The sequence below is a fragment of the Macaca fascicularis genome, chromosome 4 (assembly GCF_037993035.2).
Source record: "Macaca fascicularis isolate 582-1 chromosome 4, T2T-MFA8v1.1".
Lineage (NCBI taxonomy): Eukaryota > Metazoa > Chordata > Mammalia > Primates > Cercopithecidae > Macaca > Macaca fascicularis.
The window spans coordinates 58,403,685-58,429,597 of record NC_088378.1 but is presented as its reverse complement, the minus strand read 5'-3'; the positions used below and the strand labels follow the sequence as shown (position 1 = coordinate 58,429,597).

Genomic DNA, 25,913 nt, shown 5'->3' with positions numbered 1-25,913 from the left:
CTACGCTACAGATTTTGGACTTCCCAGCCTGCACACTCGCATGAGCCAATTCCTTAAAATAATATATTTTTATAAATACACACACTTGTGCCTATACAAATATGTGTGTGTGTGTGTGTGTGTGTGTGTGTGTGTGTGTGTGTGTTGTGTCCTATTGGTTCTGTTTCTCTGGAGAACTCTGACCAATACAACCAATAGTCTGGTTAAAAAAAATCACACGATTAAGTAATTTTTAAGATTTGGGCCTGAGTCTCAGATTCATCACATACCAACTCTAGGCTCTTCAGAAATTTCAGGAAGGTCTAAAATTGTCTTTGAGCTTTAAATTCTTCATCTATAAGGGGACAATAATTTAAAAAAAAAAAACAATATTTGCTTCACCTGCTTCACTGAGTTGATATCAAATGACTTAAAAAATTTAAACAATGAAATGCCACACTAATGTCAGTTATTAAATACCAAGGGTATGTTTTCCACAGACGATAGCCAGGGATTTCTTTTTCTTTCAGAGTTTGCAAAATTGGCCTCTAAGTGGAACAATAAAATGAGGTGCTCATCTTCAGGTGGATTGAATGCAGACCACACCCAGCTTGCGGACACTGTGGGCCAGCTCAGGAGGTAGTCACTATACTGCCACTGCCTGGGCTGTCCTTGCCCCTGGCACACGGAGGACTAAGGAAGACAGATACAGGGACCCGTTCCTGTTAGCTCATGGCTGGCATGGAGACAGAAGGAAAGGAGGTATTTTCCATTTGTCCTGCAATGTCTTTAGGAGGTGAGTGACCCGAGTCAGCATGGCTGCTCCTCAGTCCTTTGGTGGAACTGTGTCCAGGACTGTGGCTGCACAGAGTGTGTGTCCGAGGCTATTCCTTCCCAGCAGCTGAGCAGGCCACTGAGTGATTTGAGAGGCGAGGAAGGAACCACCTGTACCTACCACATAGCCTGAAACAGGCCTTCAGAGATGTGCATGCTGTTTGCTGAGGTAGGCACAGTGTCATCTGGGAGAAGTGGTACCCAACTGGTGCCTCCTTGTAGAGGAAGAGACGTGGGGAAAGTCAGAGACAGATCCAGAGCACAGAACGCCAGTGGAGCCAGCAGAGTGTGTGCCTGTGAGTGTGGCATCCCATGCATGCGGCATCCTGTTAACACAGAATCCTGTGCACAAAGCATCCTGCGCATGCCGCATCCTGTGCATACACCATTCTGTGCATGCGGCATCCTATGTATGTGGTATCCTGTGCACATGGCATCCTGCGCATGCCCCATCCTGTGCATACACCATTCTGTGCATGCGGCATCCTATGTATGTGGCATCCTGTGCACGTGGCATCCTGTGCATGCTCCATCTTGTGCATGCATGCAGGGGTGCAGGATGGAAGGGGTGGGTGTAGGCCAGTTGTGCAAAGCTGTCAAGCAGCAAGCAGCCCTCCTTGCTGTGTCTGGGACTTGCTCTAATTATCCCCTTGTCTACCCGACCCAGAGGCCAACACTGCCGATTTTGCCAAGTTCCTCTGGCTGCCTGGTGGTGACTTTCCTGTTTGCTCCCACCTCATGCAGTACAGGGAGCTCAGCGGCCACTGTTTGTCAGAAGCCTTTGTGGTAGCAGCCTCCAGTCTACCCCTCCGCCTTAATGAAACCAATGACACCACACCTGTAGGGCGGTGGGGCCATGTCACATTTCCCTGGTCCTCCAGGATTCCAGGCTTTATTCAAACCAACAACTTGATTCTGAGAACAAGGTGCTTTCTTCTCTAATCCAAACAGAGTCAACCGATTCCCCTCCTGTTATTCTAATTTAAACATTGTCCACTGTGACCAGCATGAGCTTGTTGGAGGCCCCACTGCCAATGACCTGGATTATTTCATTTTTGAGAGTTCCTGACTATATATTTTTCCTTACAAATATTGATGCTTTATTCATGGCTTTGTCAACATTTTCTTTGTTTTTCAGGACTGCCTCCATTGCCCATACATTTTCTACCCTAGATAATCATAAAAACCAGAAGCCTTAATTAGCATCTGCCAAAAGTATGCCAAAGAATTCCAGCATGCCGTGACTATGTGTTCAGCGAGAGCTGCCTGTCACGTCTGTCCTGAAAACAGCATCTGTTCTGGAGCTGAAGCTCCTGGAGGCAGCACAGTTCCCACACTGGACAGCCTGACAAGGCCACACAGGTTTCTGGAAGCAGTGATGATCTCATTGTGAAGGATTTTTTTTTTTTTTTTTTTTTTTTTTTTGAGATGGAGTCTTGCTCTGTTGCCCAAGCTGGAGTGCAGTGGCACGATCTCGGCTCACCACACTGCAACCTCTGACTCCCTTGTTCAAGCAATTCTCCTGCCTCAGCCTCCTGAGTAGCTGGGATTGCAGACACACGCCACCACACCCAGCTAATTTTTGTATTTTTAGTAGAGACAGGGTTTCACCATGTTGGCCAGGATGGTCTCGATTTCCTGACCTAGTGATCTGCCTGCCTCAGCCTCCCAAAGTGCTGGGATTACAGGCGTGAGCAACCGTGTCCAGCCTGTAGAAGGATTTTAAATGGAGCGAGTGGCTCTGGCATGCTGCTCCTCGAACATAATCAATAAAAACCTGAGTTCAGGCAAGAAGTGCTTGTAGTATAAAGAAATGGTGCAATGGGCAAACTGCATGTCAAAAAAAGGCAGAGTGAGAGTGGTGGGGAAAATGGTCACAGACAACCATGGAGAAGAGGGAACTGACAGATTTTGCTGCTGCAAAATCACCTGGGAGCATTTGACAATATCTAGTCAATGTAGAGATACGGAGCATCTCACCTCAGCAATTCCCAGAGCAGGGTGAGCACACCGTGCAGGCCCAATCCAGCCAGCAGCCTGTCTTTGTATAGCGCTAGAGTTAAGAATAACTTTTAATATTTTACAGGGTTGTGAAGAAGGAGGGTGGGGAAGGGGTGACAGAGCTCGGATGAGACCGAAAGCTTAAAATATTTACCCTCTGGCCTTTTACAGAAAGCATTTGCTGTGGAGTTTCCCAAACTTGCAAGATCGTCTTAAGACTCACCTGTGGGCATTGAATGGCTCGTGGGTGGTAGATCCATCATGGAGTAGGCTCAGGGATCTGCGTTTTTAACAATGCCCCTCCCCACCCCCACCACAGGGGTCCTAGGATCAGGTGACTTTGGGAAGCACTGCCAGAAGGCAAATTCTCACTGCTGTGGATGCCAGGTGTCCCGAGGCCCATCCTAGCACTGCGTCAGGAGAGGCCAACACATCCATCTGGGAGGGATTAGGCCTCCCCCTTAGAACAGAGAAGGTGGTCACAATGCTCAACACAGAAGACTCACATGTAAAAAGCAAGGTGATCAGACGCATAAAGTATGATACTATTTTATGAAGTTTCAAATGCATAGGTACGGACCCCTTCAGAAGGAGTAAAAAGAAAAAAGATGCAAGGTAAGGATTCATACCAACTTCGGGTTAAGAGTTACCTCTATGGAGAGAGAGGAAAGGGTCAGGGCCAGGTACCAAGAGGGTTTCTGTCTCATCTATGATGTTTCATTTCTTAAGTGAAGTGTCAAGCAGAGAGACAGAAATAGAGACCTTTCAATATTATTCCCTAGATTTTTCTGTACACGAAAAATATTTTATTATAATAATTTTTTTAAAATTACTGCTTGCCTGGCACAGGTGCTGTAGTCCCAGCACTTTGAGAAGCTGAGGCAGGAGGACTGCTGGAGTCTAGGAGTTCGAGACCAGCCTGGACAACATAGCCAGACCCAATCTCTACAAAAACATTTTTAAAATTAGTCAGTTGTGGTAACATGCGCCTGTAGTCCCAGCTACTCAGGAGGCTGTGGTGGAGGATTGCTTGAGCTCAGGAGTTTGAGGTTACAGCGAGCCGCTGCACTCTGGGCAAAAGACCAAGACCCTATCTCTAAAAAAAAAAAGTACTGAGTAATTTATAGCTCTTAATTGCAGGAAGCTGGAGTCTTTTAGGGCTAATATGTGGAGTGCTGGAAAGAAGCTCCATGTTTTCTGGTGTCTTTTTAAATGATTGTGTATAAAGTGATGAAAATTTTGTTTAAATCAACTGACTTTTGCTAATTGATTTGGAGGAAGGGTCAGCAGCGGGGACGCATCCTCTATCTTTTCTGCAAGACCTCCTCTTATATTATAGGAGGGATCATCACTTCCATCAGGTTCTGGAGGACCAGGAAATGCCAGTCAGCATCTTTATTAAATACCATGGACAGGTGGAGGCAGATTCGGGGGAAAGGTAAATATCCAGGGCTGGTGAGAAGCAGGCGGTGGTGCTTTAAGAGAGAGAACAGGCTCTGCTCCTAGTTGCAATCCCAACAACAAAGACACATCAAGAAAGGAAAAAAAATATGCACGCTGAGACAGCAGAGGAAGAAACGGTAGAGCGGGTGCTTCCAGACAAAATCGAACAGATTACAGCTACCAAAGAATGGTGAGACCTGCAAAGAAAGCCTCGGGGCCAGGAACAAGGATTCTGCTAATTGGAATACAGAATTTAAGAGGTGAACACAGCACACAGCCCCAAAGGGACTGCCTGCAGGTTTAAATAAAGATGATCTTCCCTAACTTTGTCCTTGATTTAAAAAGCAGTGTCCCTGAGAAATGCTTGAAAAAAACACATGTGCCTCTGTAGGTGGGTTTCTTGTCCTCTGAATCTTAGATATGATAGGTCATTTTTCCCACCTATAATTTGGCCCTCTGGGATGGTTATTGGATTTTGGATTCTTGCTCAACTACCACTCCCGCACCCTGGCCAAATATGACCCCAAGAGGGAGAAACAATGAAAACACATTTCAATATCAAAAAGTAGAAAATGTAACACACAAACAACAAAGATATTAAAAAAAAATTTTTCCAGACCCTTCAAACTTTGACTATGGAATTTGAGAGCTTGAGAATTCTGGGGTGCGAACACTTGTCCTAGGGGACGGATGCTCTAGTCCTGCTTCTAGAGACATGTAATCATGGCGTCACAGACTTAAGGTGTGCCGTCAGCTTCACTGAACTTCCGCTGGTTTCACACTCATGGTTTATCAAATCAGATGAATGATAGAAACAGCCCCATAAGGACAAAAAGGAGAAAAAGGAAGAAGGTCCTTAGTGGTCATTACTTTTCAAACTGAATATGAGAAAGAAAAGTATTCTAAGTAACTGCACACAGGATCTTCCTAATTATGTAATAGTAGTAAGGTGCTTTATGTATCTATGCCCTAACCCACACATGAACTCTAATCTTGCTGTTGTTTACATTTTACAGATGAAGAAAACAAGGGGCAGATACCTAAGTCAACACTGGGAATCACATAGAAAGTAAAAGCAGAGCTGGAGCGAGATTCAGATTTTTTTTTTTAAGATAGGGTCTCACTGTGTTGCCCAGGCTGGAGCGCAATGGCATGATCTCAGCTCACTGCAACTTCCACCTTCTGAACTCAAGTGATTCTCCTGACTTAGCCTCCCCAAGAGCTAAAAGTGCAGCTGTGTGCCATGGTACCTGGCTAATTTTTGTATTTTTGGTGGAGATGGGGTTTCACCATGTTGCCTAGGCTGGTCTCAAGCTCCTGACCTCAGATGATCTGCCTAACTCGGCCTCCCACAGTGCTGGGATTACAGGTGTGAGCTACTACATCCAGCCCTAGATTCAGATTTCAAGATCACTGCTCTTGATTGACTGACTGACTGATTGACTGATTCATTGATCGGCAGGCACCACATCTTTGTAGCTACTCAAGCTTCCAAACTAATGAACATGACCTTTCCCCTGTATGTGTTTACACTGTGCCAAACCTTTACACATTAATTGCTCATTTGAGCCTTTCTATCCTGTGGAATTGTCAGGGTAAGTGTTCCTAAGTTTATAGGTAAAGAGAATCCCAAGAAGGCCAGACAGATTAAATCACTTGCTCAGATACCAGGCTGGGCTATAATAGGCCCAAGTATTCTTTTCACTCTGTCAGTCTCCTGTAGACCACTAGAGGCCCACAGAAAATCACAATGAAGATGATACCCTACTCCCCTGCCCCTAACCCCCTTGCAATGTGTTCTGGGCAAGACCCTTCCCTGCAATATTTGCATGGCTTGATTAATGTGTTCTGTGGAGGAAATATTCAGATCAGTGTACCAGAACCACAGACTGCTTCATCTAGCACCTAATTTAGGGCTTGCCTTAATACATATATTATATATGGTTTGGCTGTGTCCCCACCTAAATCTCATCTTGAATTCCCACGTGTTGTGGGAGGGACCTGGTGGGAGGTAACTGAATCATGGGAGCAGGTCTTTACTGTGCTGTTCTTGTGATAGTGAATAAATCCCATGAGCTCTGATGGTTCTATAAGGGGGAGTTTCCCTGCACAAGCTCTCTCTTTGCCTGCTGCCATCCATGTAAGATGTGACTTGCTCCTCCTTCCCTTCTACCATGATCGTGAGGCTTCTCCAGCCACGGGGAACTGTAAGTCCATGAAACCTTTTTTTATGTATAAATTATCTGGTCTCAGGTATGTCTTTATCAGCAGCATGAAAACGGACTAATACAATATACATATCACAAGATAGGAGGCAAAAGACATGATCACCCATGCCTCCCTACCCCAGGTAACAGTCTAACTTGGAGTGTAAGTTCCATGTATAAGCACTAGCTATACACAGTTTAGCTGAATTGGCTTTGTAATCAGATTGCTGGCCTTGCAATAGAAGTTTTATCATCTACTGAACGTATGACCTTACAGTACTTAATCTCTCCAAGCCTCAACATCCTTATCTTTATAATGGGAATGACAGTCCCTTCCTGAGGCAAGGGTAACTATGAAGATTCTGTGGACAATAAACTCAAGTGCACAGTACCTGGCATGGTAAGTACTCAATAAAAGGTAGCTGATGGCCCCATTACTTGCAGCTTGAGCTTGCAGATTCTTTTCTTTTCTCTTTTCTTTCTTTTTTTTTTTTGTGACAGGCTCTCACTCTCTCACCCAGACTGCAGTGCACTGGATCAATCACAGCTCACTGCAGCCTCAATCACTGGGCTGAGGTGATCCTCCTAGCACAGGCTCCCAGGGCCTCCCAGGTAGCTGGGATTATAGACATACACCACCATGCCGGTTAATATTTCATATTTTTTGTAGAGAAGGGGTCTTGCCATGTTGCCCAGGCAGGTCTCAAACTCCTGAGCTCAAGCAATCTGCCCACCTCAGCCTCCCAAAGTGCTGGGACTATAGGCGTAAGCCACTGCGCCCGGCTGGGAAGAGATTCTTGATAAAACCTGTGTGTAGTCATGTGAGCCAGACAGGCCAAATGGGTGCTGCATGGGGTCATCCAAAATTAATAGTAAGAGGGAGACCCCGGCTCTTCCTGGGCCTGTTCTTGCCACAACTGCTTTGGACCATTCTGCAGAGAAAAACTAAACCCGGCCCTTTTGTCAATATGTTACAGAGGGAAGACAATTCCACCTCAGCCCCTCATTCTTCAACACATCCTTATGGGTGTATTTACCACTCCACACTGTCAAGGGCCACCCTAATCTTTCTTGCTGGGGCTGGATAGTATTTTTGTCCTATTTTTTCACATTCCCCATAGTGACCCTTGTAGATCAAGAGATTGGGTTCCCAGAGGCTGTGCCTCAAGCCTTTTAGGTACTAAAACCTCATCCTGTGGGGGCCTGCTGACTTCTTCACTTCTAATAATCTGAGCTTATTTCCTCAATGAGGAAAATCAGTGGCACTACAGCTTGGCCTTGGGACCACAATTTAAAAAGAGTCCGGGCCTGCACTTTGGGAGGCCAAGGCAGGCAGGATTGCCTGAGCCCAAGAGTGAGACAAGTCTGGGCAACGCGGTGAAACCCTGTCTCTACAAAAAATACAAAATTTAGCCAGCATAGTGGTGCACGCCTGTAGTCCCAGCTACTCAGGAGGCTGAGGTGGGAGGATCGCCTGAACCTGGGAGGCAGAGGTTGCAGTGAGCCATGATTGCACATTTGCACTCCAGCCTGGGTGACAGAATGAGACTCCATCTCAAGAAAATAAAATTAAATAAATAAAAAGGATCAGGGGAGAGATGGGGCTGCCACCACATTATTACAAAAACCTGGAATGCAGCATTGTGGGCAAGCTTCATCCATCTCCTTGAGGAGACTCCTATCTGACAGCTACAGGTAATTTGAAAGTTTTTATGAAGCCCTGGGTGGAAAACCAATGAAACTTCCAAACTCAGGCAATTCAATAGAAGCGTCTGAACAGTTAGTCATAAAACATTCTTTCCTAATCCACAGAAGACATTAACATTTATTTTTCCAATTACCAATGAATAACCCTCAAGGGCTTTTCCCTAAAACTGACAACACAAAAATAATTACTCTCTTAGTAATGAAGTGAGTATCCGAGGGAGACGGTTGGGTTGATGAATTATGATCATTTTAAAGCTCCTTCATTTCTGCATGGTTTTCGCCGGATTAATCATCACTGAACGAAACGCTGAGTTTATTTGTTGTTGGCAACAAAATGGGAAATTCAGCTCTTGAAGGGTTTCTGCCTTCAGGCTCTGGCCTCATTAGAAACATGGCTTTGTCTGTTTCATCATATGGTTGAGTCATTCTTCATCTCAGGTGGTGAGAGGGTGAGCGGTACTTAAGTAACAGCAGTTTCTGTTCCTAAGGTTAAATGTGCAACTTACTTTCTCTGTACAATAGCCCTAAGAAGTATCTTTAGTGTTTCTTCCAAATAAAAAGCGTAAGTTAACGAGCAGTACCTTGGATCAAATGACTCTCATGATAAGACACGAGGAAAAAGAGGAGAAAGAGCAATTGCCTTCCTTCTAAAAGTTATATTTTATGGATTTTACATTTCCAGCCCAAATAAAATGCAACAGCTTTGTTTCCTTGCACAGCTATGACACAATAAAAGAATGCATGAAGTGTTTTGTCAAGGAACAGGGCATCATTCTTACTCTTCCCGCCTTCTCTTTTTCCTGGGGATAAGACGACAAAGTATGGACTTTTCTCCCATCCATTGCTCTGTATTGCACAGCAGTATTCACATGTCTGTCTTAATTTGTTTGTCTGATAGCTTAAACAAGATGATGGAGGCACAAAGGAGTGGGTTAGGGCGTTGGCAACTGAAGTTGACGTGATGCTCAATGGGTTGGAGGCAAAGCTACACCAAGGGCTCATAAGCATGGGAACCCACAGGCAGAGCAACCCAACTCGGAGCGCATGGAGGATGGAGGGAGCTGGAACCCACCTCCTGAACAAGCCAGTGTGTGCCTGTGAGCAAGTGGGAATGGGTCCATGCAAGGCTTTCTGCCAAGCAGGCTGTTACTTGCTGCTGGGGCGGTGTCCTGGGGAGAAGTGATCATCTATGGAAGGAATTCAGCAGAGTGAATGATGTGGGAAGGAAGGAGACCAGGAAATCCAACCAAGGTGAGGGCTGAGGCTGAAGATGGGAGGCAGAACTTGACCCTGGCTGTTCTTGGGACACCTGAGCCCTGGCTCCCTGGGTGGCTGCAGTCTACTATGGGTCTGGGCTCCAAGGCTCTGGGTCCTGGCTCTTCACCTGTTCTAGGTATGGATACTTTGAGACCCTCCCACACATGTTCATGCCTGTCTGCTGCTCTCTGGCTCTCTTCCTTCCAGCATCCTGTCTTGGGATCTCCATCTCTCTCCGTTGCTCTATGTGTGGCTCACTTCAATCTGTCTCTCCTTTCTCTCTCTGTAAGTTCCATCTCCCACACAGTTTCAGAGATTATGAGGACTTCACTAAGTCCACATGAACTATAATTTTAAGACCTCCTCGATTAAAGATTTAAGTAGGGAGTTTCCAGCTCTCAAAGGAGAACAGATGTTTGAGATAGAAAATAAGATTGGGGGAAAAAAAAAAAACCTATGCTTTTTTTTTGAAAATCAGTTTGAGAGGTTTTGGTTAATTCTCTCATTACCAATTACAGAAAGAGGTGATTCTCTGTGGCTCTGGGGTATTCTGTGAGGATGAAACACTATAGATTACACATATTGATTCCCCATGTTGAGATTACAGCCAAAAAGAGCAAGGTGCTATCCTAAGTGCTGTAGAAAGATATTTAAGAAAAGACAAATAAACGTATTTGTCCCTTATCCATGAGCTATCAGAAAGAAGGTCTGAGTCAGGAATGTTCCCTTTTAAAAATCCTATCAGCACCAAAGGAATAATTTTGTGCTACTAACAACAGAAAACCAAATAGTAAATCACTCACCCTCAAGCATCTTGTGACCCGGAGGGTGTGTTGGGTTACACTTTATGTAAATCATTTAGTGACCTGATGAGAATCAATCTGGTAGCCTCAGATATTCCCTGACTTCAATTTCTATTTTTGGTAACTGCTGGGTGGGCCGTGATACTGCAAATAAGTTCACAAAACTACTTCTAGAGATTAACTGGGGAATTTCAAAACAGCAAGTGACGATGTACTATTTATTACTATGTAGACACATATTTTAAACAGAAAGATTCAAGGCAAGAGTCTTTGTTTGTCCTCTCTGACTCACTCTACGGGGTAATTTTTACTGTAAACTCCTGGGACAGTCCATCACTCCATCTCTCTTTCATGAGCCTTTTCACCCCAGGCAACATTCGCTTCATGTTGCTAACAAGGAGGACAAGAAAAGATGACTTTTGTGAAAGTAAATTCTTTCCACAGAACGACCACTTCCAGGCATGAAATCTCTTTAAAGGAAACTTCTGACCCTATGCATTTGAAAATGATTAATCAAGTCAGAGTCTAAATATAAGAAAATGTATATTAATGACAAAAATGATTCAAGTCCTATTGAAAGAGATCAAGACAACTGACCATTGTCAAGACTTGTGTAGGGTCTAAGGTTTTACACTACTGTAAGCTAACAAATTAGCTTGTCAGTTTCATAGATGCTGGTAGAAGACGCTACACTCCTGAGTCAGAGAGGAAGGACAGTTACAGCAATAGCAGTGGCTAGATTATTGGCATTTCTTGAGTCCCAGTTCTCCTAGGGTGTTGCAAAGAAGGACAGATGACACCTGTGCATCCCAGGAGAGGGGCTAAGCACTTAGGGAACCCAAATATTTTATAATAGACAACTCTGTTCTGCAAGGAGATACTATCTCTAACTTCCAAGGCTGTTTGCTATACATATAAATATTCTTGGAAAGAGGGTCTGGAACAAAGGCAGTCTCTGCTCACAAGACATGCAAACATGAGACCCATGTAGAAATGTCTCCTAACAACTTGAACACTGAATTACGATTAAGTCTATACAGCGCCTATGTTTAGAATGCACTCTTTACCCCCTGTGCTTGCTGGAACTAATTACCTCCTAGAATCCACTGGAACAAGGTGAGCCCAAAGAAGGCCACCCCACTAGTTTCATTTACGCCCCACCGAGGAGACTGAGAGTGAAGGAAAGACACACCAGACACTAATCTGCCCTTATTTATCCAGTTGACTCAATAAAACAACAGAAAAGCAGGTTTCTCAAGGACTTTGTTTGTAGCTGTTCTAGTATCAGTACCTTATTGAAACGTCTGCTAATGTGTTGTGATGGGAACACCCACAGGGCCACGAGAGGTAGAGAACAATCCAGTCTTGAAAGAACAATCCATCCCCAGGCAAGACGTGCCAGTCAACAAGAGAGAACTGGTTGGCCTTCATGGCCGCACAAGAAGGCTATTAGTGAAGCATTTCCAGCATTTGTTCCTGAGTGGGGGTGGGAGGGAACTCCAAGAAGCCTGCACTGTTCTTTCTCACTCATAGAAGACTGAGAAACCACTCCATTTTTCACAGGCAAATTACAAACACACAGTGGGTTGTACCCCAAGCCCACAAGGATATGAGACTAGTTTCTGAGGAATAATTCTCCAGGACTATTTGGGTTAAAATTAATTCAAGCAAAGAGAAACCAGTAAGGGAAAATAGTGGTATGCTTGTGTCCAATTTGAAAACGGCTTTCAGAAAGTTCCAACTACCCGATAGGAGTTTTGTTTTCATAGACAACAGACAAGGGTCCCCGCCATCCACAGCACTTCTCTCTTAGGCTATGCAGCAGCATTGAAGGGTGCTGAGTCCTTGACCCTGAGCACCCAAAGACAAGAGTCAAAGGAAGAAGTAGATAGGGGCCATAGTGGCACAGATACGACTCATGGCTACACAGGCTCACTCTCAAAGTGGCTAGATTCCAGGGAAGGTTCCCAAGAGGCAGAGGGAAGCCCCAGAACCTTTCATTCAGAGGCAAAAATGGGGTGGGAGAGTAGGGATGGGGATGTGTCCAGCAGCTGTGGGCCTGCCACTCTCTTGCTAAACAGCAGTCATGTCAAAAACAGCTTTTGTTTCCAAAAGCTGATTCTGCACAGCAGACCATCTTTTATGGAGACTTTAGGTGATTGTCTTAGGCTGTTTGTGTTACTATAAAGAAGTACTTGAGGCCAGGTCATTTATACAGAAAAGAGGTTTATTTGGCTTGTGGTTCTGCAGACTGTATAGGAAGCATGGCACCAGCATCTACCTTTGGTGAAGACCTCAGAAGTTTCCAATCACGGGAGAAGGAGAGCTGGCTTGTTACATGGCAAGAGAGGAAGTAAGACAGAGAGGGGAGGAGGTGCCCAGTTCTGTTTAACAACCAGATCTAGAGGGAACTAACAGTAAGTACTTGCTCAGTCCCAGGAGAATGGCACCAAGCCGTTCATGAGGTATCTGCCCCCATGACCCAAACACTTCTCACCTCCAACACTGGAGATCAAATTTCAAAATGGGATTTGGAGGGGACAAATATCTAAACTATGGCAGTGATAAATAAGTGAAAATCCGTTTAATTCCTGTGTTTCAGGAACTGAAAATCGCCTTGTCCTGAGCTGCTCTTTCTCAGGAAACTGATGACTGGATATTCCTTGCTCAGCTGCTAAGCCCAAGTCCAGGAGCTTTACGTTATGGGAAAAGGCAAGAGGACTCTGGACAAGGAGGGCCAGCATCACAGGGCCTGGCTGCACTGCAGGCGGGGAGCAGGGAGCCCCTCCATTCCCAGGAGTGAGGAAGAGCCCCACAGGTGGCTGGGACCTCCTCCATCCGCAAAGCCTCCACCCCTACCCTGTCAGCTCAGGGACCTGGCTCATTTTAAATGTGGTTACCAGGGTTCACTCTTGTGAATGGGACTAAGAGTAATCCCCTAAGAGTGGCAAGAAAGCCTAATTTTTATGGGACTTTGGAGCCAAATAGGTTTGGGTTTGAATCTCAGTGTTGTAGCTGTGTGGACTCAGGTAAGCTGCTAAGCCTGAGTTTATTTTCTTATCTGTAAAATGAGAATAATGGTACCTGCCCCGTCAGGTTAATGTCAGGATTAAATGAGGTGAAGCATGCACTTAGCACAGTGCTAACTTTTATTATGATCGTCACAAATGGAAGCCACTCCATGAAGTTTACATTGAGATTTCCCAATGTTCAAGTGAGCACAAAGTTGGCACTAGAAGTTGGATAATTTGGAGCCATCACCCTAGTGAGGAGACTCTGTAAGAGAAACAGCCAATGTGCTAACGTCACAGCTGCCACCTGCTGTAATAGCATAAACATGGAGAGCTGAGGTCAAGCTAATGCATCTGGCCATCCAATGGCACAAGAGTGACCCAAAGGCCCAGTGATGCGCAAGCTGGAAAGTTTGAAAACAAACACCCCAGCTCTTGTCCTAGAGATGCTGATTTCACTGGTCAGAATTGACTGAGGCCCAGGCTTCCAATGTTTTTAAAGCTTCCCAGGTGATTCAAATGTACACTCAGATCTAAGAACCAAAACTCTAGCTGGGAAGAAAACAGTGGAGTTCTTGAATCTTTTGTCATATTCATTCAATTGGCACACACACATCAATCTCTTTGATGGGCCAAGCCTAGGACCAGATGCTTGGAGAAGTCCAGATCCTCAGCCTCAAAGATCCTAGATTCTAACAGAAGACACCAACAAATGGATAGACAATAATGATACTGTGGATGCGTCTACAATAGGGTATAGGCTGGAGCTGAGGGGGAACACACCTAGGAGGGGATCTAACCCAGCTCTCTGGACAGAGCCTGTTAGCAAAGAGGGTGTTCCGGGCCAAGGCAACAGATTTTACAAAGCATCAGAGAAGAAAATACATAGAACATGCCAGAAACTCCAAGGAATTTGGCAGAACTGGGCATGAGTACAAGGCCAAAAGATGAGGTGGGAGAGGCAGAGACAATATTTCTCATAAGGCATGCAGAGGGGTTTGGTTTCAAGCAGAGGGTGGAGTTATCAGACTATTCTGGCAACTGGGTGGAGGATGGATCAGAGGGAGACAAGCCTGGACATGGAGAATCCAATCCCAAGGTGGTGGCAGCAATCCAGGAAAGTTGGACACAGGATAGATTTGAGACATATTCACAGAGGACAAGCTGGGTGACTGGGAGCATACTGGGGAGTCAAGGAAGAGGCCCAAACTTCTGGCTGGAGCACTCACAGGGATCAGGGAATGCCGGGCCCTGACAATGGCAGGAGGGAAGGTGGCGAGGGGGTGTGTGGTGGGAGCAGAGGCCTTTGGACGAAAAGTCTATTCTTACTTCATCTGAGACCATCACACGGGCTGGTCAATTAAGCCTAACAGAAATCCTGCCCATTCTGTATTTTTCTGACTTCCATGGTGCAAGGCATTCTAACAATAAGTGAAATAGTTTACTAATTTGAAATGTTTATGAGGGTTCTTGTCAGACGAGAAAGGGGAGTTTTAATTAAATGAAAGGAGCTTGGCCTAGGAGAGTGCCAGGCTGAGCACACAGAGCTCATCTTCTTTCTCAGCCCAAGAATGTAGCCCAGCTCCTTTGGGTTCACCACCTGATCTGAAGATGCCTGAGGAGAGGGCCAAGATTACATGCCTAGAAATACTTTGAAAATGAAAAGCTAGATAGACACAGGTGCTTGGTCTTCACCTCTGCAGAGAAACTGACAAAGCAAAACCATCATGTTAATGTGTTGTGCAAGCCACACATGTCAACAGGCTTGTAAGCAGCTCCATTTATTTGAGTAAATATCTTGTAAATAAATCATTGGTAAACAATACAAAATTAAATACATTTTCAAAAGCTTGCCAGTATACGCAAAATTCACAAACATAGTTTTTTTAAAAAAATTAAATATGTTCAGAGCACCCTTGATATAAAATGCCTGACCCCCATCCTTGGACAAGGCCATCTGGAGACATCTTATGGTAGGTGGGTTTCTGTGGGAGGCAGCAGGGAATTCCTGGAGGGAAGGAATTTCTACTCTCACCTATTACCCATCCCACATCCCATCTGAATTTTGATCCTTCTCCAAAGAGCTGATAACTGAGAGGGCTAGAACATACCACCAGGCCTAGCTCCAAGCACGGGGATCAGGGTGCACAATTAGGGCCAGGAGCACCCAGAGTCCTCAACACAAGCCATTGAGAGAAGCCAGAAATGCAATCTCCACACTTCCAAATCAGCAACGTTGGCTCCTAGAGCGACTGTCTTGAGAGAATGTGAGGCTTTCTCACCTTGACACTTAACACTCGGTTTACACCCACTGGTCTGATGCTACCCAGGCACAGAAGCTACCAGAATGTATTTCTAAGGAAGAAGACACTCGATCTGCTAACTTTCTTTTGATCTGCTTTCCTGGAGACAGAATAATACACAGTACCCGGTGGAAAGCAGACGATTCATTTCCACACAATGCTTCCTTTTTCCAATGCAAAATATCACTTAGCTAGAGTGGGCATTTCTCTAGAAATCAAGTTAGTTCTTCAAATTAAGGGTTCATACAACTTTAAAAGACCACAAATGAGACAATAAGCACATGACCTGGCAAAGCATCCCAACCAATGAAATAATAGAAATTCCATAAATTAAGCCCTTGACCAACTTAACATTTCTGTAGTGTAGCACATTAAAATAACGGATACACTGAATTCTTTCACTTTGGTGCATAAAGTGAATGTTGAAGTCAGCAGCACTCAATGAAGAATGCCTAGTGACCTCTTGAAAACACGTGTGCTGGGACCTCCAGTTAAAGGACGACCACGGGTTTATTCCATCCATGTGAAATATAACTCACATCAACATTTTAACTTAGTTGTGTGTAGATATATACAAGTATGAGAAATTTGACAGCTGAGTCAAATGTACAACTTAAGAAAAAAATATTACCAAACTACTTGTAAGAAAACTATCTTCCCTGTATCATAAGGTACTAAACATCTGAGTCCTTGCAGAAAACGCAGCCTGGCACGGCCCTTCAAGTGTCCACCTGCTTTGATAACCCTTGGTTGGGCTGTGGCTAGAGTCATGATATCTTTGCTATTAAAATATTACATTAACAAAAACCTTTAAAACCAAAAATGGAACGCTCTTGAATAAATGTCTAATAGAACCCCCCACCTTCACACCAAACAAAGAAAAAAAACAAAAAACAAAAAACGTTGTTCATAAGGACACCTATTATTTCACAAAAGTCTTCATGAAGTACAAATCCCAGGACCCTTTCTTCGTTTCCAGGAGAGTTCCACCCTGTTCCAGAATCATACAGTCTTCTTCTGTGGAGGGCTCAGTTTCCTCATGCCTCTTATCCGAGAAAGCAGCTCTTTGATAAATTCCTAAAAGAGATCAGAAGAAGTTAATATGAGGGTCACTATTAAAATTCTGTGTTTAAAAATCTGCTTAAAGTAATTGATGTCAACCACAGTTAACCTTAGTTGATGAATTTGGTTGAATGTGTTAACCCCCACTGGTATAATACAGGAGTTTTAAAAACAAGAGTACTAAAACTTCACACCACAATGCCTTCTTATTGTTCTACTTTCTTCAGGGGGGAAACCAGGCTACTTTCACTACTGACATGACCTACTTGGCCCCCGAGGCATTTTTGTTGAGATCAGAGCTATTTAACATTACCACGAAAATAAATTACCTGGTGATCTCACAGATTCTGAGTGAGCCTGTCCAGGTTGGGGTCTGAGATTCTGCATTTCCAACTAGCTCGCAGGTGATGCCAGTGTTAGTCCTTGAACCTCACCAAGAATAGCAAGGCTGGACTAGTGGCTCTCAAATTTGAGTGTGCATCAGAATCACCAGGGGGACTGCTATGGTTTGAATGTGTCCTCCAAATTTCATGTATTCGAAACTTAATCCTTGAATTAATATGTTGATGGCATTTGGAGGTAGGGCCTTTGGGAGGTAGTTTGGATTAGATAAGGTTATCAGGGTAGGGCCCCCAAGGTGGGACTGATGACTTTATAAGAAGAAGAAAGTCCTGAGCTGGCACACATTTGTCCTCTCACCATGTGATAACCTCCACCATGACATGATGCAGCAAAAAGGCCCTCTCCAGATGCCAGTGCCATGCTCTTGGACTTCCCAGCCTCCAGAACTGTGAGCTAAATAAACCTCTATTAAAATAAAATACCCAGCCTATGATATTCTCTTACAGCAACAGAAAATGGACTAAGACAGGGACTCATTAAAACACACAGTGCTGGGATCCACCACCAGTGTTTGTGATTAAGTAGACCTGGGCGGGACCTAATAAGGTACATTTCTGACAAGCTCCCAAGTGACACTGATGCTATAATCACTGGAGAATACTGCACACCACTGGTGTGGATCACACTAAGAGTCTTTGGACTTTTTTGACAGCAAACTATAGGTAAAAAACCAAACGAAAACAAAAACACACTTTATGTCACAATCCAGTACCTACAAACACATATCTGAAATTAAAACTTACAGGATACTTACTACATGCCACGCACTCTGGCATTTCTATTCTACTCTAATTTCATTTACAAAGTAATGCTAGAGAAGACTCACTAAAAGGATTTCATGACCTCTAAATTGATCAGAACCTAAAGATTGAAAAATGATCCAGAATGGTTCCCACTTTACACAATCAGGAATCTGTCATTGTTGCCTCCTGTTTTAAAATGTTTGGCCGCCAAATAAGTCATATTTATTAGGTAACAACTACCTGGTCTTCCTGTTTTACATCTGTCAAATACAAAGCTAACAGCCAGTCAGACTTTCTGATCAGCAGTGACAGTCAGTAAGTGACAGAACTGAGCACATTAGGGACTATCTGAGAGCAAAAACACCAAGAAACTTTGCTGTCCATGGAGCCATCTGAAAAAACAGCTCTCAATCTCCCTTACCAATTATAACCCTCACTCATGAGCTCCCAGACCAAATGAGCCATGCACTACTCTCTGGCTCTAAAGCACAGTAACCCTAAATATTTAATATTTTATTAGCATCAAAATTTCTTTTATGAATAATCTTTTCCCTATTATAAAAGTAATATGGGTTTTTTCTAGAAAACCTGGAAAATACAACCAGCAACAATGCAGTCCTCAAAATTAACTACTATTAATATATTTTCTTCTATGGATATTGTTTTCACCTAATTAAGATCATACCATATAAATATATCCTTTTTCTTCACTTAGCATTATGTCAGAAGCATTTTCCCACATTAAACAATCTTCCTAAAAATTAATGTTAGTGGTTATATAATCTTTTTGTAAGGATGTTATACAATCTACTTAATTCCCCCCACTACTGGATATTTGGATGGCGCCTGACTTTTCAAAATTATAAACCATGCCATAACTAATGTCTTTGTGCATAAATCTTTGTCTGTAGCTTGGATTATTCCCTTTGGAGAGCTATCCCAGAAGAATGTAAAGTGACTTAAATATTTTAATCACCACCATTTCTGAACTTGTACAGAATGGAATACAAGTGAAGTAAAATGGAGGCCTTATTTTAACTTTCTGAACACTGTCTATTCCGATTTAAATAATTTTCTAGGATAAAATCATGCCACATTTTCCTATTTATATTCAATTTTCATTTTGCACATGTAAATGCATTTCCTATTGCCTCCTGTGTTATGTAGTTTAACCAATACATAGTATTCTGCACATACAGTTTCAGTTTTGTTGTTTTCGGAATCTGTTATGCAAGTGACTACTACAAAAAGTTTCAGTATTTGAATGTAAGCTTGTTTTTTGTTTGTTTGTTTGTTTTTGGGTGTGTTTTTTTTTTTTTTTTTTTTTTTTTTTTTTGAGACGGAGTCTTGCTCTGTCACCCAGGCTGGGGTGCAGTGGCATGATCTTGGCTCACTGAAAACTCTGCCTCCCGGGTTCACGCCATTCTCCTGCCTCAGCCTCCCGAGTAGCTGGGACTACAGGCACCCGCCACCACACCCGGCTAACTTTTTTGTAGTTTTAGAGGAGACAGGGTTTCACTGCGTTTGCCAGGATGTTTTTTCTTTTCTTTTCTTTTTTTTAAAGCAAAGGTCAAAAATCACAAACCCTATAATTTATTTTGTTAATAACTTGTAATTTTTCTGCACTATTTTAATAACACATTTTCACAAAGTAAAGACTAAAATTACATAAGGAATAATCGACCCTACAGACCTTTCTCTTCACAACAATCAAATTTAAATTTGGATAATTAAAATCAAATTTGGTAACCAAAATCAAATCAAATTCAAACTTTCTCATAAAGCTAACCATGATGTACATAAATCTCAGAGATTAAAAAGTTTAAATAAATGCTATTTGCCTTGTGCATATGATATATTCACATTAATGAAATACTCATTTTAAATTTTATATTAACATAATTTATACATCTATATCTTAATACACTATATTGTACATAACATGCATATTTTAAACTGTTCATTAAATTTGCATAATGGGGTGTTCAGTCGAGTAAGTTAAAAAATAGCAAGACCAATATTTATTCTTCATACAGAAACTTGGCAGTATTACTTGCACAGAAGGATTTTGTTGATTACAGATGATTTGCAAAGAAAATTCAAGGATCTCTAGTCAAGAATACTTTGATGGCTCTTGGCTCCTATTACTCAAAAGCACTCTATTTCAGTAACAATGTATCTCATTTGCTCCTAAAGTACTATCACTCTGACTTGGGTTACACTTACTCATTTAGTCAGAGAATGGCTGCTCCTTTGAGGAAGTCAGCTCTGAGTTAAGACCTGAACTAACAGAGAGGGGCCATCTTGGGAAGATCTGGGGGGCCTAGGTCACAGCACATGTGCAGTCCTGCAGATAAATAAGCATGGAAGTGGAAGTCCCTGGCACAGAATGACCGGGGTGACTGTGGTGGACCAATACCAGAGGGCTGGGCCCAGTCACCAGGGCCTCATAGGCACAGTAAGGTGACAACAGAGTATCGCAGTGGAAAGCTCTTGGAGGCTCTGGAGTAGGGCAGCAGCAGCATCTGATTTATGGCTCTGGAAGATTCCTTTGGCCACTGTGGGTCTTATGAAGATAACAGTGAATCACAGACCAGTTTAAAGCTACGGCAGTACTCCAGGCAAGAGACGCCAGGGGCTTAGAGTATGTTGATAGAAACCCAAATGAAAACAAGTGGGTAGACCTGGGACCCATTTAGGAAGCAGAGCCAACAGACCTTGCTGCTGGACTGAGTGTGGGAGTAGGGTGTGGCGGGGAGCGGGGACAGGAAAGCAGAAAATTCAGGTCACTGTTCCGCATCAACTGGAGGAAAAGAGAGTGCCATTTGCTGAGACGTGGGATAACTGGAGGGAAAAACAGCACACTTACAGATTTGTGATGAGATGTCAGGATGACAAATATGACTTTGGACCTCAGCTCATGGTTGAAAACATTAACATGGACATCATCGGCATCTAGATCAGTACCTTTCAACTTACATACAAAACCAAACCAAAAACAAAAAACAAACAAAAAAAATCTATGTGTGAATGTGTGAGCCCTAGAGATACCAGCCTGAAACAAATATTTTGTGAAAAATAGAACTTATTTTATTCTGAAAAAATAAAAGTCAAGACCAGCAAATGTGTTCCTACCCACAGCTTGTAAACACACAGTGATCTAGACCTGGACTATTCAATACGGTAGCCACTAGCCATATGTGGCTATTTCAATTGAAATTAAATTAAATAAATAAAATTTGAAATTCATATGTTAGTCATGCTAGCCACATTTCAAGTCATAGCCACAGATGGCTAGTGGCCACCATGTGGACAATGCCAATAGAGACTCTATTATCCCAGAAAATTCTGTTGGGATGTACAGATGCTGCTGCTTTAAATTATAGGACTAGGTGGGATAACCTTGGAGTTGAGTAGAGTATAAATAGAGAGGAAGATAGGGTCAAAGGCCCTCTAACAAGTGACATTTGCTAGAGGAGTTGCAGCCACAAGAGCTAGGGGAAAAAACCCAAGAGAATGTGCTGTTCAGAAGCCAAGAGAGAAAAGTGTTTCTAGCAAAAAGAGGTGCTCACCTAAGTCAAGTGCAATGAGAAGTTAAGTAAATCAAGGACAGAGACAAATATATTGGATTGGGCAAGAAAGGGTCAGTGTGTCTTAGATGAGACAAATTTGAGTAGAATGGTTGGGGAAGAGGCTACAATATTCCCAGTGATTTTTTTTTTTTTTTTGTAAACAGCTTTATTAAGGTATAATTGAAATGCCATAAGCTGAACATATTTAAGGCAGACAACCACTGCAAGCATACTATCTGCATGATCAACATCATGGACACATCCAACACTTCCAGAAGTTTCTTCTTCATGCTTATGTGCAATCCCCCTCTCCTCCCATTCCCAGGAAAAACTGACCTGTTTTCTGTCACTCCAGATTAGTTTTCCTTCTCCAGAGTTTTACATAAATACAATCATAACACTGTACTTTTTAGTGTGGCTTCTTTCACCCTGCACTATTATTTGGAGATTCAGCTACACTACTGCATGTGTTAATAGTTCATTTCTTTTTTGTTGCTGAGTAGCATCCATCATAAAGATGTACCACAATTTATCTATCCACCTGTTGGTAGAAATGCGGGCTGTTTCCAGTTTGGGGCTATTATAAATAAAGTTATTTAAAATATTCATGTACAAATCTTTGTATGGAATATGCTTTCATTTCTTTTGTGTAAATATCTCTGAGTGGAATGGCTGAATCACTGATCTATTTATTTGTCTATGTTTATACCCACACCACATTGTTTTGAAAAGTATGGATTTATTTATAGTAAATCCTGAAATCAGGTAATGTTAGTCTGCCAACTTTGTTGATCTTTCTCAAAATTGTTTTGGCTATTCTAGGTCCTTTAAATTTCCTGAAGAACTTTAGAGCTGGGCGCGGTGGCTCATGCTTGTAATCCCAACACTTTGGGAGGCCAAGGTGGGTCAATCGCCTAAAGTCAGGAGTTCAAGAACACCTGGACAACATGATGAAACCCTGTCTCTACTAAAAAAAATACAAAAATTAGCCAGACATGGTGGCAGGTGCCTGTAATCCCAGCTTCTCAGGAGGCTAAGGCAGGAGAATTGCTTGAACCTGGGAGGCGGAGGTTGCAGTGAGCCAAGATTGTGCCATTGCACTCCAGCCTGGGTGACAGAGTGAGACTCCATCTCAAAAAAAAAAAAAAGGAATTGTAGAATCAGCTTGTAAATTTCCCTGTTTGGGTTTTGATTGAGATTGCCTTAAATCTGTAGATCAATTTAGGGAGAACTGACATCTCAACAATAATGAATCCTCTCACCCATGAACATGATTTATCTCTACTCTCAGTTAAGAACTAACTTATCTCAGCAATGGTTTATAATTTTCAGTGTACGAATATTGTTCATCTTTTGTCAGATATACTCCTATCTAATATTGTTGATGTTATTGTAAATATTTTTATTTCCAATTGTTGCTGGTATAGGGAAATACAATAGATTTTCATATATTTATCTTGTATCCTGCAAGCTTGCTGAATTCCTATTAGTTCTAGGAGATTTTTTGTGGATTCTATTGAATTTTCTACACAGTCGTGTTGTCTATGAATGAAAACAATTTTACTTCTTCTTATTTAGAAGCCCTGTATTTCTTTTTGGCCTAACTGTACTGGCTAAAAGCTGCAATACTGTGTTGAATAAAAGTGGTGAGGGTGAATACCCTGACCATGTTACCAAACTTAGGGGGCAGCACTCAGTCTTTCACCGGTAAGTATGTTACCTGTAGGTTTTGTGCAGATATTCTTTACCAAGTTAAGGAGGTTCCCTTCTATTTCTAGTGTGCTGAGAGTTTGTATCAGGAATACAGGCTGGGTTTTCTCTAATGCTTTGCATCTACTGACATGATTAAAGGGGTTTCTCCCCCTCCTAGTTTTTTAATGTGGTGAATTACATTGATTTTCTAATGTTAAACTAATCTTGCACTCCCGGGATAAACCCCACTTGATCATGATGGCTTTTTTACATATTGTTGGACTCAATTGGACAGAATTTTCACATCCATGTTCATGTAAAATACTTGTCTGTACATTTCTTTTCTTGTAATATCTTTATCTTTAGTATCAGGGTATTGCCAGCTTCATAGCATGAGTTGGGAAGTATTCCTTCCTCTTCAAGTTTCTGGAAGAGTTTATGTAGAGTTGGTAGGATTTCTTTCTTAGATATCTGGTAAAATTCCCCACTGAAGCCATCTGGGCCTATAAGGCTTCTTGTTGTTGTTGTTGTTGTTGTTGTTGTTTTGTTGTTTTGTTTTGTGTTGTGTTTGAGGGGAAGTTTTGTATCAAGTAATTCTCCAGAAGACATCAACAGAGTGTCCTACGATCCTACGATTCAATTCAATTCTGACCTTTTTTTTTTTTTCTTGAGACAGAGTCTCACTCTGTCATCCAGGCTGGAGTGCAATAGCATGATCCCGGCTCATTAAAACCTCCACCTCCCAGGTTCAAGTGATTCTTGTGCCTCAGCTTCCCAAGTAGCTAGGACTACAAGCACATGCCACTATGCCCGGCTAATTTTTATATTATTAGTAGAGACAGGGTTTTGCCATGTTGGCTAGGCTGGTCTCAAACTCCTGGCCTCAAGTGATCTGCCTGCCTCAGCCTCCCAAAGTGCTGGAATTACAGGCATGAGCCACTGTGCCTGGCTGATTCTGACACTGTTTACCTGGAGTTGGAGTTATAGTTAGATGCCACAGGTTAAAGCATCAGGCCCACAAGCCTGACTCCAGCTTCAGATGCCAATTCTAGGTCCCAGGTTGTCACCTATACTTCTGGCTGAACAGCTATAAATTGGGGTTCTCATGACCCTCTCTGTGGGTACAATAATTTGCTAGAGCAACTCCCAGAACTCAGGGAAACACTTATATTTACTTATTACATTAATAAAGGATGTGATAAAGGATACAGATGAACAGCAAATGAAGAGACACACAGGTCAGTGCTTGAGGGAAGGAGCATGGAGCTCTCATGCCCTCTCTGGGCTCCTCTCCTAGCACATACATATGTTCAGCAACCCAGTTTTCTGAACCCCATAGTTCTTCAGGGATTTTTATGTGGGCTTTATCATATAGGCATGATCAATTATTAACTCTACCTTCAGCCCCCTTCCTCTTTTTGGAGGATGGCGGTAAGGTTGAAAGTTCCAAGTTTCTAATTGTGGCTTGGTCTTTCCGGTGACCAGCATCCACTTAGGCACCCACCAAGAGGTCCCTCATTAGAACAAAAGAGACTCCTATCACCTAGGAAATTCCAACAGATTAGGAGATCTGAGGTCAAAGAACTCAGTCAAGAACTGAGGTCAAAGATGAAATATTAGAACAAAAGATGTACATAGCACCTGATTGCTCAGAAATTATAAGAGTTTTAGGAGTTTTGTGCCAAGGACCTGGAGCAGAAGGCGAATATGTATTTCTTATTATATTACAATGTTGAGGCAGGAGAATAGGGTCTGGAGGCAGGGAACCTAAGGCTGATTTGCACAAACTGACTAGAAGTGAATCAAAAGGAAAACCTTAACTTTCCACACTCAGGTAACAAAAATATCAGAGGCTATTCTCTTTGCAACCCTCCCCACTTTCTGCAGTGCAGATGAAAAACGGAAGGTACCTCTGATAGGTCCCCTCCTGCAACCAATCAGACTGGTCACAGGCCTAGTCTTCATCTGCACAGGGGTGTAACTGAAAATTCACTTCAGGCTCTGATTGGCTGCCTTCTGCAACCAATCAGACTGGTCTCAGGCCACTACTTCATTTACATAGGGTGTAGCCAAGTAACCAATGGGAAACTTCTAGAGGTTTCTGTAACCAGCACTCCTGAGCCACTTGCTCCAGCCCACTCCCACTCTGTGGGGTGTACCTTCGTTTCAACAAATCTGTGCTTCCATTGCTTCATTCTTTCATTTCTTTGTGTGTTTTGTCCAATTCTTTGTTCAAAACGCCAAGAACCTGGACACCCTCCACTGGTAACAATATCATGCCTATTTCAACTAAGTTGTCAGATTTACTGGCACAAGCTTATTCATAATATCTATAGACTCTGTAGTGATGTTACCTCCCTCATTCCTAATATTAGTAATGTGTCTTCTCTCCTTATTTCCATTTATCATTATGGCTACAAGTTTATCAATTGTATTGACCTTTTCAAAGAATCGGCTTTTGTTTCACTGATTTTCTTTATTGGTTTTCTTTTTTTCTTCTTCTTCTTTTTTTGAGATGGAGTCTTGCTCTGTTGCCCAGGCTGGAGTGCAGTGGCACAATCTCGGCTCACTGCAACCTTCACCTCCCAGGTTCAAGCGATTCTCCTGCTTCAGCCTCATGAGTAGCTGGGATTACAGACATGCACCACTACGCCCAGCTAATTTTTTATATTTTTGGTAGAGATGGGGTTTTACCATGTTGGCCAGGCTGGTCTCAAACTCCTGACCCCAAGTGATCCATCCACCTCAGCCTTCCAAAGTGCTGGGATTACGGGTGTGTAATTACACTGCTCCTGGCCTGTTTTTCTGTTTTCTATTTCACGGATTTCTGTTTTTTTCCTTTATTATTTCTTTTCTCCACCTTGCTTTGGGTTTAATTTGCTCTTCTTTTCCTGGTT

The 25,913-nt window shown here is 42.8% G+C and overlaps 1 protein-coding gene across 1 annotated transcript in view; it reads right to left on the bottom strand.

The window, feature by feature from the left end:
* Positions 1-15,007: 15,007 nt before the first annotated feature.
* The window catches only part of PPP1R14C (protein phosphatase 1 regulatory inhibitor subunit 14C), a 108,192-nt gene continuing 97,286 nt past the window's right edge, over positions 15,008-25,913 (bottom strand). The window contains exon 4 of the mRNA XM_005552123.4: positions 15,008-16,622. Within this exon, the coding sequence (XP_005552180.1) occupies positions 16,548-16,622 (75 nt within the window). The 3' untranslated portion in view covers positions 15,008-16,547. The remainder of the gene's footprint in view (positions 16,623-25,913) is intronic.